A 15148-nucleotide genomic window follows, 5' to 3' on the forward strand; every position below is an offset into this window, starting at 1 on the left:
TTTGTCTTCTCCTGCCCCAACACTCTTCTCATTTTTTTCTCCTCATATTTATTTGCAGAATATTCAGGGATTTAAAAAAATGTCTAAAGAACTTTGAAGTTCTTAAACAAGGGATTTCTTTAGCTAGGAGCTTGGGGGAGGAAAAAAACCCCAAAACCTTTCACATAAAATTTTCAAACAGTGATTAGATTAAATTGAATGTTTAGCATGGGATAGAAAAAGATTAACTATAAAATCTGTTGTTCCACAGGTACTGTGAGAATAGAGATGTTTCGAAATATGCAGAATGCAGAAATCATCAGAAAAATGACTGAAGAATTTGATGAGGTATATATAGCATTTCAATATTTATACAGGTTGCCTACATATATTTTTAAAATGGTGAATATATATGTATATTTTAAGTTTTATTTTGATTTAGTGTTTATTTTAAGAGAAGATACTCTATTTTCTCGTTTATATAAGAATCCATGCTACTAATTCCAGAGTTACTGATCTTTGGGGATTTCATTACATTGCATGGAGGTAATAATGACTGGTAACTGATAAGTATAATAAAATTAGTGCTGTGAAGTAGAAGTTGATTCTGGACATTCATTCTTGAAGACCATCTAAAGTTCCCAAATTTATAAATGTATCTCCAATAGTTTTATGTTCTGTGGAATTAGTCATATTAAATGCTTTAAAGAAAAAAGGATTAGGAAGTCAAATAAGTGTGAGTGGCTGCATATTATACGTCTTCAGAGATTGTCAAAGCACATTATCTTATTTAAGGTTCCTAGATATCCCGATGGACAAACTGTCTGCTTAACTTCATATAATCCAGAATTCCTGAAATTATTTTATGTGCATCTCTCCTTACTTCCCTACGCCTTACTCCATTTTTGTATGTTTGTGTAAAACTTAAGCTTCTATTTGGAGCATTCTACTTGAGAACATTCTGATTTTCACATAGAATATGTGTTTTCTTAAAAGGAAAACAATCTGTGTTTTCTGGGCTAGTCTTCACTAATTAATCAGCTTTATGCTGATTGTAAGTGTGGAAACACTTTCACAATTTTGTTTCTGTTTATGGTGAACTCATTTGATGTCATGCTCTATGCCACCATCAATTCTAGTTTTAACATACTGTGTTTTGATTTAAATAAGATTTCTGTTTTTTGTTGATATTCCCTTTTCTTGACTTTAAACACTAATAACAAAGTTTATTTTCCCAGATCCACTCTGTCAGTGCATGGGCTCCAACTTTTTTTTTTTTTTAACTCGTAGTAGTAGGAATATTTACATTTAATTCTCAGGCTTTTTAGATTTAACTGAGAAAGTACTACAAATGCATGGTAAAACAAACACCCGTCACACAATATATATCTTTCTCATCAGATGTTCACCTTTACTCTAGTGGCAGACACCAAAACATTGTTGTATGCATCTTTACAGAAACATTCTGTCAGTGACTTTCAGACTATTTAGTCACATTCTATGGGAGGGAGGGGAGACCTTCTTTGTGATCTGTGTGTCTATATGTCCGTAATCACTTGTCTTCATTTCTGCAATCCAAAACATTCTGAAATTCCAAAGGATTTTTCTTCCTCAATTTAATGGTGGCAAAACAAAGCCCTAATGTACCTGAGGCTATTAATTGTGATTTTTATTTTATCAGCCAGTGTGAATATTTGTATGTATTTCTGGTGAAATATTAATGTTCTTGATTACAGGGTCCTGCCCCAGATTCTCTTGGGTTGTGATGGAATATAAAATGTATGCACATGTTAACTTCTCAAATTCAAAAATTTCTGGATTCTTAAATAATTTTCTAAAATTACTTTTCATTTAAACCTAAGATTTTTATTATAACTTCATGAGTTTATATGTGGCAAATAGAAGATAACCAAGCCAGAATAAGGTGCAAGTAGTAGGTTTGCTTATCAACTACTGTACTAACCACCATGCCAGGCTTGCAACACAAGTGATTGAGGTCACAGATTAAAAAGTAGTATGTGTCGTGGACCTTCAGTGCATTTATAAGAGCTTAAGACAGTAGATCCCAAACTTTGCTGCATATTAATATCACCTGGGTATATTTAGAAACTGATGCCTGGCTTTCTCCCTCATCCCCAGATTTTCTTATTTAATTTTTAAGGCATGAAACCAGGGCATAGGGGTTTTAAAAGGTTACCAGATGACTCCAGTGCACAACAAAGTTTGGGAGAGATTTTGAGAAAAAAACTCTTCATACAGGAATATCAAGAACGAGCAGAAATACATTGAAAATTCAAAACAAGGTTATCAGTGCTCTATACTAAGATATTGAGATAAGTAGGGGAAGATGAGGAATTTAGCAAAATGAAGATCATGATGTATCTAAGAAAATATTCCCGTGAATATTGACAAATATTCAGGTATTAGAAGAATACTGAACTGTTATCAAAACTGATAATTAGTTAAATGTAACAAGTGAATAATAGAAAATATTCTTTAAAAAAACATTTCTTTGTTTTGTCCTGTTTGACAGTACAGCTAACAGTTTTATTAGAATATATTCATTTAAATTAGAATTATATATTATTTTCTAAGGCCATTCATTTTATCATTAAGCATTTTCGCAAGAAACTACATTTAAATGCCTACATATTGTTAAATGTTCGTATTTTACTATTTTTGTTTTTCAGAATACTCTATAGGCCATTAGTCCCCTGGGAGTAGAGGGAGGTTAGTTTTGGTGAACTGTATTTTTTTTTTTACTGTTTGTTTATTTTTGAGAGAGAGGGAACAAGTGCGAATGCATGAGGGAGGGGCAGAGAGGGAGAAAAGGAAACAGAGAATCTGAAGTGGGCTCTGTGCTGACAACAGAGATCCCAAAATGGGGGGCTCAAACTGATGAACTGTGAGATCATAACCTGAGCTGAAGTGGGACACTCAACAGACTGAACCAACAGGTACTCCAGTCAATTGTATTTTTTGGTAAAATTTAGAAAGTCTGATTTTTTATTTTATATTCCATCAATAAACACTTTTTAGTTTATTGTCTTTATAATGAATACCTATGATAAAACTAAAAAATTATTCTCCTCTCCTCTCACTCTACCCCATGCTTCTTCTCAAAAGGGTGGAGGAGTTCTTAACCTTGTAGGGAGAGTACTTAAGAAGTAACTACCTGATATAAACCTAAATCTTGCTCCTAGGAGTCATGTATATCAACAGCATTCCAGTTTATTAATTAAAAGTAACTTTCTAAAATAGCTCTTATATACCAGAATGTATGAGTATGTGATTTCATAGTCAGCATATCTCCTGTCTTAGACCCATTCAGAAAGTCAGTACAGAAATAGAATGTTAGTTTAGTAATTTAAAAAGATAGATAACAATGAAAATAGTTGTAAAGCATATAAATGGTCAATCCTAACCCATATCTATAAGAAAATCCAAATCATGATAGAAAGAATAAATGGATCAGTAAAAAAATTTTAAAAAGATGAAATTGAATATCTAATAAAATTATGTTGGTTAACTCACCCTAAAATGGATATTGTCTGTTATTCTTAAGTCTTTCTGTTGTAAATTAAAAGTCTCAATCTAGCTTTAAATAACAGAAGTAACTACTGGGTAATTACCTTAGTTCTGAACAAAGCCTATTTTCTAAATATCTGATAAAAAATAGACAAAAGGTTTTTTTCCTTCTGTCTTTGGTAATCAGAAGACTGAGTATATAGTTCTCATTTCTTATATTATAGTGTGGTTTGCAGCATATGTTTGTTTATAGAATTAAATGCAGACACTGCTAGATCAGTTTCTTGTCAGATGTCATTAGATCATCATGGCTTTAACTTTAATAGTGGTATAAGATAAGCTTATATAAGCAGGGTTAGTGCCTCCATATTTATTATAATTCATTTGTGATTACATACTCAGATTTTTCTGTTTTTTTTCCCCAAAATCTGTTTCTATTTTGTGAAGAATTAAAAATAAATATTTTAAAATATATTTAAATCCATTGCATTGGTGATATGCAACCTACAAAATGAATAAACCTGTAAAGAGTGTCATAATACTAACATAAGTGTTATAATACTAACCCCCTTGAGCATTGAACTCTTCTTATTCTTCTCTTGGGATACCTCAGATATGCTTTGTGATACAAAACAGTCTCAAGTATGGATCTAGTGAGGGCATACAAAACTTATTCTATGTATTAAATATTAGTAATAATTTATTTCTAAATTTAATTAAAACTAAAGAGCAGTTTTAATATTTTCTTGCAGTATACCACTCAGTTTGTATTGTATATATCACTTTGGAATCTGCTTCACATTGAGGAAGGTAAATAGAATATTAAAGAAAGGAAGCAAAGTTGGAGCTGAGAAGTACCCAGAAAAGGAATAATCACATAGGAAGAACTCATGAAGAGTCAAGAAATTGTAATCTTTTGTAATGTAAAGAAGGACAAAATAGGTTGGAGACCTGAAGAAACATGTTGTTTGATAATAATACCAAATACTAATGCTTACTATGTGCCAGCCACTGTTGTATATTCTTTACATATATCTAATAATACAAATCGTTATGAGATAGATCTCTTATATTATTATTATCTCCATTTTACAGATGAGAAAATGGAGACAAAGAGTGTTAAGAAACTTGCCTGAGGTCCCACCACTTAGTAAATGAATTAAACTCAGATCATCTAGCTTCTAAATTCATACTCGTAACCCCTACTGTATTCTGCCTAGTATACAACTGCAAGTCTGTAACCTGAAGTAGCTGGGGAAAGGATCACTCAAGTAACACTTGTACTCTCTCCACTTAGACACCTTCAATCATATAATAAATTTCTAGCTATTTATTTTGCCAGATGTTTTATGACTGACCAAATAAGTTATGGAATTAAATTAGTATCTTTTTGAAAGGACCAGTTATTCTATTGATATATATTAAATCTTTTTGGAGTTAAGCCATTCCATTATACTGTTTGAAACATCAGCTCTCATTATGAGAAATGCTTAAATGAGATCATCATAAGCCAACAGTAACATTTCTATTGGCTTAAATCCACACCTGAATTAGATTAGTCATGATGAACTATGTATTGAAGTTGTAATTACACCCTGGACATTTCAAGATTTTTATATTTAAGTTTTAAAATGTATTGAAAGGGGTGCCTGGATGGCTTAGTTGGTTTAGCATCTGACTCTTGATTTTGGCTTAGGTCATGACCTCAGGCTTGTGGGATCCAACCCTGTATCTGGCTCTCTGCTGAGCTTGGAGCCTGCTTAAGATTCACCCTTTATCTCCCTCTGCCTCTCTCCCCTGCTCACTGTTTCTCTCTCTAAAAAAAAAAAATAAATAAAATATATCTATACAATATTTTATGGCGATGTAAATGAACCACATTTATATTTGCTAGTCATTATGGACACCTTTTAAATTATCTAGCTAAAGCTAGGTATTAAAAATTCTGTATCTTGGGGCACCTGGATGGTGCAGTTTGTTAAGCATCCGACTTCTGATTTAGGCTCAGGTTGTGATCTCATGGGATCAAACCCCAGGTTTGGCTCCATGCTAAGCATGGAGTCTGCTTGGGATTCTTTTTCTCTCTCCCTCTTTCCCCTCCCCTCCCCCTCTAATGTGCACTCTCTCAAAATAAATAAACTTTAAAAAAAAACTCTGTATCTTTTATTGATTTTGTATGACTTTTAACAACCATTAAATGAACTATTTAGTCTTTGAAATTTATACAGAATTTATTTTTGTGTTTTTCAGTAAACATTTATTGAACATAACATTTGTGTTAGGAACTGTGTATTTAGAGATAAGGTTATAGCTCTAGAAAATGAGTTCATGTTCTGAATGGGGGAAAAACATTGTAAACTAATAGCAGTAATACCTTGACACATTCAGTAGTTGTGAAATATAAGACTCCGTGAGATCCTATAGGGTGAATTAAATTTTATGAGAAGCATCACAAGTTACTTAGCCCTAAAACGAGGAAACAGATACAAAACTGGAAAATACAGATTATGGTAATTGTATATATATTTTTTTAAGATTTTATTTGATTTTTTAAAGTAATTTCTATACCCATTGTTTGGCTTGAAGCTACAACCCCAGGATTAAGTCTCACACTCTACCAACTGAGCCAGCCAGGTGCTCCTGTTGTATTTAATACTTATAAATAAGCCATCCCCAAAACATTTTTGTGTTCCTAAGCATACTAGACAATGTCTCAGATAATAGAGATAATAAAGATAAGATAGGGGTTTGAAAACTACAACAAAATTTTTGTAGCATTGACTTGTAGAATTTTTCTTTCCAAATGTATTTTTGCCTTATTTCTTCAATTGGTGTATATATACCAGTTGAATTTCCTGATACTTTAAGGCTGAGGTTTGCCAGAATAGGAAGAGTTATCTTAGGTTTAATTAGCAGAGGTCTGATAGTAAAGAGCATTATGGCAGTCAGCCAAAATAATCTGTCTAAATAATTAATTCTTTATGGCTATTTAACTTAAAAGTTTAAACAGTATATTTAATAATCAGTTTTATTTAGGCCACTCAGAATTTTGTTTTATAAAAATGTTTTCCATTGGATCTTTCCAAAGATAAGTAATTTGTCTTTTTGTTGTTGTTCTTCCCTTGACACACAGTTTTTATGCATTCTGACTTTTTGAGGAAAAGTAAAAATGAAAAACTCTTCCAATCACTGTGATACATAAATTCACAGATGTGATTTGCATCTTAAATACTGACTATAACATTTCTGATAGTTTAGATAATGATACCCTAGAATGTGGAATTTCTCCTAGTAATTTCAGGAAATGGTATTTTCAAGGATGTTAATGTCGATAGTTTCAAACATGTTTTAATGTACTCTTTTAATGTAATTATGTGTCATTTAATACACCCAAAGAATATATGTTACATATATATGTAATATATATGTGTAAATCTACCACCCCCAACTGAAGAACTGAAATACTGCTAATCCTACCCAAATATCTATGTGTTCCTCCACTCTCCCATTCCGGTGCTTCTCCTGAGAGGCAATCAAAATTTTGAATTTTGTAAACTTTTTTTTCCGTTATTGATAGATCATTTACTGAATGAAATGTTTGTGAAGATCTGTGAATGAGTAGAGAGAATCAGCCAGTTAAGAAAATACATAAGCAAAATATCATAGTATGACAAATGACAGTGAATGCTATGGCAGAAAAATAAAGCAGAGAAGGGCGGAAGAGATTGGGAGTGGAAGAATGAATTTAAATAGGATGGCCAGGAAAACCTCTCTAAGAATGTGACCTTAAGTAAAGACCTGAAGGAGGTCATCGAGCAACTATGGCTCTGTCTAGGGGAAGAGAAAATTTCAACTATGCAAATGGCCCTGATACAGAAATATACCTAGGATATTAGAGACAACAAAGAAGCCAATATGGCTTAGAGCGCACACTGTTTTATATGTTGCATTTGATTGTTTTGTTGTCAGTACTTTTCCAAAATTTAAAACAGTTCCTCCACATATTTTTTCTTCATATGGGATTAACTTTTAGTTGACCACAGCACAGTTGTCTTGTAAAACATTCAATATTTTTGTTCTTCTAATTTTTTCCTCATGGCATCATTTAACAGATACCTAAATCTCTTGTATTTTGTAATTGAAAGTTAGGTCTAATGACTATTAGATTACAATTATACATTTTTTTGCAAGGAAATTTCATAGGTGATGCTCTGTACTGCATATTATGTCACTGTAGGTAATATATGTAATATCAGGTTGTCCAGGTAGGTTGCTACAAATAGTCACATGTTTACTGTGATCACCATTGAATCTTTTTGTAAAAATGCTTTTCCATTTACAACTATCAAATAATTGGCATACATCTTTGCCACTCAGTGGTTTTAATATCCATTGATGATGTGTTTCTGAAAATTTTTACTCATTTTGAGTATAGAAACCAGTGTGACCTGAGGTCTGGAAATAGGATTATCTGTATCAGTTGTTGATGAATTAAAGGGTATGAGTCTCCTATCTATGGGACATAGTAATTAAGCATCTCTGAACAAAAGAGTTATTCTTCTTACAGAGAGTCAGGAGCAAACAGCTCATTTTTGTTTCTAGTCGTGAATAAACCCACTAGTAATTGAAACCAGAAATGAGTCATTTTTGTTCGATAGTCACTTACTTCAGTAGATTTTATTTTATCAGTATTTGAGTATATATCACATCTCTTCTATTTGGTCCATCATCATCATTAGTACCTTAGTTAGGTGCTCTCTGTCCTGCCCCCTTTGTTTTTGGATCTCTTGGCAGCAGGAAGTTTGCTTGCCCCATTTCCTTCACATTTACCTTCAATTATTATCCACAGTGGAACCAGAAATATTTTTTAAGGTTCACTTCTGTTCATGATACTTACTTGCTCAAAAATTTTCAGTGGCCACCCATTACCTCCACCTTGGCTTTATTTTAATGAAGACTTTATATGAGGAAGACTCCCTATGAACTGGCCCCATCTTTTCTCTTGGTTATCACCACAAAATCTGGTTTAGATTGGCAGACTTAAAGTAGTTCTGTAATCTCATTGTTGTAGCTTTGTTTTATAGGCATTTGCTAATATTATTGCTTAGAACACCATTGACCCTGTTTCCCCTACCCAGTTGCGTCTGCAGAGTATTGACATTTCTTCCTAAGTAGTACTGTGTTCCTATCATTGTACTTAATTTTTTGTTTATTTTTTATGTGTCCTTCTTTTCAACGAAAGTAGAAGTTCTCTGAAAGATGGGGGGAAATGGGAAGAAGTTAGCCAAGGGTATAAACTTCTAGTTGTATAAATTGAATAAGTTCTGAGGATCTCATGTAAAGCATGGTGATTATAATTAATAGTACTATATTGCATACAAGAAAGTTAAGAGAGTAAATCTTAAATGTTCTTACCAAAAAATAAGAAGTGAGTAATGTAATGTGATAGGATGTGTTATGCTGATGCTATGATGTTAAATCATTTTGCAATATATATCAAATCAGCTTCTTTTATACCTTAAATTTACAGCGTTATGTATCAATTAAATCTCAGTAAGGCTGGAAAAAAATAAAGTAGAAGTTCTTAGAAGAAGATCCTTGTTGTGTTCATCTTTGTATGTCACGAACCTGGCATAGGGCCTGAAGCATATTTATTACTCAGTAAATACATGAATAGATGGATAGTGGGTGGATGGATACTTTCTCCAAGTAAGTGTTTACACATCACCATTTTAAGCAGTCATAGTATATATCTTTAGGCAATTATGTTGAAATTAGATAACCAAAAGCCAGTTTAACCAAAAATAGGTGAGTGTGTGTGTGTGTGTGTGTGTGTGTGTGTGTGTGTATGTGTGTGTATGTGAGACACTGTCCATCAGCTGAGTTAAACAATTCTTTTTGCTTGTTTTTGGTTGGTTTATTTTTATTTTAATGTTTATTTTTGAAACAGTGAGCGAGCAGGGGAGGGGCAGAAAGAGGGAGACAGAGGATCTGAAGCAGGCTCTGTGCTGACAGCAGAGAGCCCAATGTGGGGCTCAAAACTCCTGAACCCTGAGATCATGCTGTGATCCAGTGTCAGATGCTTAAGCAACTGAGCCACCTAGCTGCTCGTCTTTTGGATTTACTCTTAATGTTTTGTCTCTTCAGCTATCTATAGTTTGTGACCAAATTGGGTTACCAAATATCATATGTTTAGGGATTAGGTAGTTAATCTTCTACATCTGTCAGCTGAATGAGCTCTGCCTTGCAGTGGACTTAAACTTGTAGTGGATTCTTGTTCTCATCTCAGGGGCTCTAAATTTTGTACTTTTTGTTGCTGGCTCTTATTGCTGAGACTTGGTACCCTTTTACTGTTTTTCCCCCATCAGTGGCCCCAAAACTTCCAAAATAAACTTTTCCATTAGTTGCTTGTCTGTACATTTGTTAGCAGAACTCTAATGTTCTTCCTTGAAAGAGCAATCACCAGGTAACCCTTCTGTCCTCCATGGTTCCTATAGTAAACTAGGTGAAGCTCCATTATAGAGTCAAGAATACATGGACTTTACAATCCAAGAACTAGAACCCTAGAGGTCTGTTACCTAGGACAACTTCTTAAGATCTTCTCTCATCTTTATATGTACTAGTGTTCACCGCAGTATACAGATAATACAAAATTACAGATGTGAACAGTGCATACAGTATAAATCCTAGCTATATTATATTTTGTACATAAAAATTTCTCCCCTTGTAGTTATCTGAATGTGTTTGGAGAAACTGCTTTCTACTGGACCTTTTTAGTTGGCTCTGTGTTACCCTTGCAAAAAATTCTGCCTGATATTCTTCCCTCCCTGAGCTGCTTTCTACTTTCCTGTATTTGTTTCTTATTTGATATTGCTTACTTTTTCATGAGTTTAATCAATAAATTCCTTGTGCAGAGCATCATAGTAAAACTACACTCAAAGGATTTAAATACTGCTTGTGGATAAGGTGTTTAGGCTACTTAATTATTATCTTTATTTTGCTCTCATTATTTTGTTTTCCTAGCTTTCCTTAAAAAAAAATTATTGCTTTGTGAAGGAAGTTGGTTAGTTTTCAATATCCCTCTGCCCTTCAATTCTAGACAATTCTTTTTTTAAGTTTATTTATTTTGAGAGACAGCATTCATGTGAGCATGGGTATGAGTTTGTTGGGGAGGGGCAGAGAGAGGGAGAGAGAGAATCCCAAGCAGGCTCTGTGTTGTCAGTGTGGAGCCCAGTGCAGGGCTCAACCCAACAAACCATGAGACCACGATCTAAGCAGAAATCAAGAGTCTGATGTGCAAGTGACTGAGCCACTCTGGTGTGCCTAGACAATTCCTTTTATATGGCATGTGTAAATGTGTCTAACAAAGAAAAATTTATAACTGGTATTAGAGTAAAACAAGAAACTGTCTTTTGAGGTAGATACAGTTTTTTTCTTTCATTTTTAAAAATGTTTTTCCCTATAATAACTATTTGCACATGATACAAAAATTAAAAAGGACAAAATGGTACATATTGTCAGTTTAGTTAGAAATTGAGCTAGTTTTGTGTCTGGCTGTTGATATCATTGTCTTTAGTGTACCATAGTCTTCAAATTTCAGTAGTAACTGCTATTGCCTTCTTGGGTAGGAAGAGCAGGTTTTCTTAGTATGCTGCATACTTTCATGCTGCACCCTCACCTTTCAGCTCTCTCTGTTCTCTGGCACAGAGCACTCCTACCCCACGTTCTTGCCCCTCCTAGCGGTAGACTGGTGTTGCTTTTTTGCCTTCTATTATAATGAGGGTATGAAGATTCTTTATTGTCCTAGTGCTAAATCTTTTTTTTTTTTTTTAATATTTGTTCATTTTTGAGAGACCAAGAGAGACATAGCATGAGTGGAAGAGGAGCAGAGAGAGAGGGAGACAGAGAATCCAAAGCAAGCTCCAGGCTCCAGGCTCCAGGCCCCAAGCTGTCAGCACAGAACCCAACATGGGGCTCAAACTCCCGAACCATGAGATCATGACCTGAGCTAAAGTTGGACATTTAAATGACTGAGCCACCAGGTGCCCCTAGTGCTAAGTCTTAATCATGCCTTTTGTGCCTGGAGCCACTGAGGGACCTTCTCAGCTTTCCTGGCCTTTATATCTGGGCCTGGCCTCAGGTGCAGTTTTCTGTCCTCCCCGCCAGTGCTATCAAACCTATGGTTTGATATTGGTATTAGGATTCAGGATCCAGGCCAGTGTTTTATCTTATTCTCTCCCCTACGTGGAAGATTTCTGCTTCCACCTTCTCCTAGTTGCATTGGCTCTTTGCCTTTGCTATGGTGGTGACTCAGTTTGTGGACTCACTTCCATTATATTAAGTCTTTTAGTTTGCAGGAGACAAAAGCCTTGAGAAGTGAGCTAGGCTTCTTACTTTTCTACTAGCAATTGACGATCATCCGCTACAAGTCTGCACCACCAAGAGAGTTGCTCTCTGTTCTGCTCTGTCTCAGAATTTCTTTTAATTTTTTAAATTTTTATTATTATTTTTTTCTTTCATAGTTTGTTGTCAAGTTGAATTCCATATAACACCCAGTACTGATCCCAACAGGTGACCTCCTACATGCCCATCACCCCCTTTCCCCTCCCCCCCCCCATCAGCCCTCAGTTTGTTCTCAGTATTCAAGAGTCTCTCATGGTTTACCTCCCACCCTCTCCCCAGCTATTTTTCCTCTTCTCCTCCCCCATGGTCCTCCATTAAGTTCCTCCTAATCCTCCTGTAAGTGGAAGCATATGGTATCTTTCTCTGCCTGACTTATTTTGCTCAGCATAACACCCTCAAGTTCCATCCACGTTGCTATAAAAGGCCAGATTTCATTCTTTCTCATTGCCATGTTGTATTCCATTTTATAGATAAACCACATCTTCTTGATCCATTCACGTCCATCCACGGTCAGCTGATGGACACTTAGGCTCTTTCCATGATTTGGCTATTGTTGAAAGTGTTGCTGTGAACATTGGGGTACAAGTGCCCCTTTGCATCAGCACTCCTGGATACCTTGGATAAATTCCTAGCAGTGCTATTGCATGGTCATAGGGGAGTTCTGTTGTTAATTTTTTGAGGAACCTCCACACTGTTTTCCAGAGGGGCTGCACCAGTTTACATTCCCACCAACAGTGTAGGAGGGTGCCCGTTTCTCCACATACTTGCCAGCATCTAGAGCCTCCTGATTTGTTCATGTTAGCCACTCTGACCAGCGTGAGGTGGTATTGCAGTGTGGTTTTGATTTGTATTTCCTGATGATGAGGGATGCTGAGCATTGTTTCATGTGTCTGTTGGCCATCTGGATGCCCTCTTTAGAGAAGTGTCTATTCATGTCTTCTGCCCATTTCTTCACTGGATTATTTGTTTTTTGGGTGTGGAGTTTGGTGAGTTCCTTATAGATTTTGGATACTAGCCCTTTATCCACTGTGTCAGTTGCAACTATCATTTCCCATTCTGTCGGTAGCCTATTAGTTTTATGGATTGTTTCCCTTGCCGCGCAAAACCTTTTTATCTTGATGAGACACCAATAGTTCATTTTTGCTCTTGATTCCCTTGCCTTTGGAGATGTATCCAGTAAGAAATTGCTGTGGTTGAGGTCAAGGAGGTTGTTTCCTCTCTATCCTCTAGGGTTTTGATGGTTTCCTGTCTCACATTCAGGCCCTTCATCCATTTTGAGTTTACTTTTGTGTATGATGTGAGACAGTGATCTAGTTTCATTCTTCTGCATGTTGCTGTCTGGTTCTCCCAGCACCAACTGTTGAAGAGGCTCTTTTTTCTATTGGATACTCTTTACCGCTTTGTCAAAGAGTAATTGGCCATATATTTGTGCATCCAATTCGAGTTCTCTATTCTGTTCCATTGATCTGTGTGTATGTTTTTGTGCCATCAGAATTTTTTTTTTAAGTACCCAGTTGAGACCTGTGGAAGAGCTTTTGAGTGATGAGTGAGTGCAAACTCCTTGTTCTACCATGGTGAGTAACTCACTCTTAATCTTTGATAGTTCATTAAAATTTTAGGCTAATTTCCTCTTACTCATTTTTTGTGGAGACCACCTTTTCTTCTTAGGCTCTCCAATAGATAATAGAGCGTGTTTGTTTGATCTCTTCTTGGAGGCGCATGTTCTTTAGAATGATAGTTACTTCAGCTCAAGATGGGCTCCAGAAAACGTATCAGGTTGTGTGTGTGTGTGTGTGTGTGTGTGTGTGTGTGTGTGTGTATTCAGTTTATTTTCATTGTTGGTAGATTTCCACATTCTAAGTGAAAGGCAAACACTATTATGCTTTTGGCTTTGCTTTTAATGTTGTTTTTTCTTTAATACAAAAATTACTGTTACATGGTTGAATCTATTGATCTTTTATGACTTCTAGTTTTTGTATTGTATAGTAACAGACTTCCCCACCTTGAGAATATTCTCTCATGTTTTCTGCTGTTTCTTTTTCTTTTCTTTTTTTTCCCCTTTTTTTCTTTTTTTTTACTGTTTTTAAGTGTTTTGATTCATTAGGGATTAATTCTGGTGTAAGGTGAAATACCTATCTAATTTTCTTTCTAATGAACGGCCAAGTGTACCAAAATCATTCACTGAAAAATTAATCTATTCCACTATTTATAATTCTGCCATAACAGTCGGATAAATGTCTGTAAGTAGTAGAAAATTTGACCAACAATGGCTTGAATTCACAGGATTATCTTTGTCTTAATGCAAAATAAATCTGGGAGTGGGTAAAACATGATTGTACTGCATCTCAGCAGTGCTAAGACCTAGAGTTTTTCAGTCTTCTATTATTTTTATCTTCATACTTGTCCCTTAATGGTTGCAAAATTGCTGTTAAACATCCAGCATTACACATGAGTTTTAGATCACTAGGGGAGGAAGGGGCAAAGGACTGAAGAGGTTATACTTGCCTAGTCTGGACATGTTACAAGCCTTTCCAGAAGCCCCATCTAACCAATTACATGTTTTTTCCTCAAATATTTCTTACAAATTATTTTCCAGACTACTCAATCTCCTGTCATTAGTAGGACTGTTCTTTCCTTTGATTCATTAACTGAATTGTTTAATTAAGATAGAAAATATTAGAGGTTCCTGGGTGGCTACATTCATTGAGTGACTAGGATGGTGATACCTCCCGTTTTGGTTTTATTTTTCAGTATTACTTTGGCTATTCGGGGTCTTTTGTGGTTCCATACAAATTTTTGGATAGTTTGCTCTGGCTTTGAGAAGTATGCTGGTGCAATTTTCATTGGCACTATGTTAAACAGCAGTGGTGAGAGTGGACATCCCTGTTGCATTCCTGATCTCAGGGGGAAAGCTCTCAGTTTTTCCCCGTTGAGGATGATGTTAGCTGAAGGCTTCTCATAGGTGGCTTTGATGATGTTTAAGTAGGTTCCTTCTATCCCGACTTTCTCTAGAGTCTTTATTAAGAAGGGATGCTGTATTTTGTCAAATGCTTTTTCTGCATCTATCGACAGGATCATATGCTTTTTATCTTTTCTTTTGTTGATGTGATGGATCACATTGATTTGCGAATGTTGAACCATCCCTGTAACCCAGGAATGAATCCCACTTGATCAAGGTGGATAATTCTTTTTATGTGCTGTTGGATTTGATTTGCAAGTATCTTGTTGAGGATTTTTG

The 15148-nt window shown here is 35.3% G+C and overlaps 1 protein-coding gene across 1 annotated transcript in view; it reads left to right on the plus strand.

The window, feature by feature from the left end:
* Positions 1-250: 250 nt before the first annotated feature.
* LOC120227288 (cohesin subunit SA-1-like) overlaps positions 251-15148 on the plus strand; it is a gene marked incomplete at both ends in the record, with an annotated part of 80236 nt that continues 65338 nt past the window's right edge. The window contains one exon of the mRNA XM_039225428.1: positions 251-327. Within this exon, the coding sequence (XP_039081359.1) occupies positions 251-327 (77 nt within the window). The remainder of the gene's footprint in view (positions 328-15148) is intronic.

Source organism: Hyaena hyaena, unplaced genomic scaffold (genome assembly GCF_003009895.1).
Source record: "Hyaena hyaena isolate Hyena2069 unplaced genomic scaffold, ASM300989v1 scaffold_2153, whole genome shotgun sequence".
NCBI classification, from domain to species: domain Eukaryota; kingdom Metazoa; phylum Chordata; class Mammalia; order Carnivora; family Hyaenidae; genus Hyaena; species Hyaena hyaena.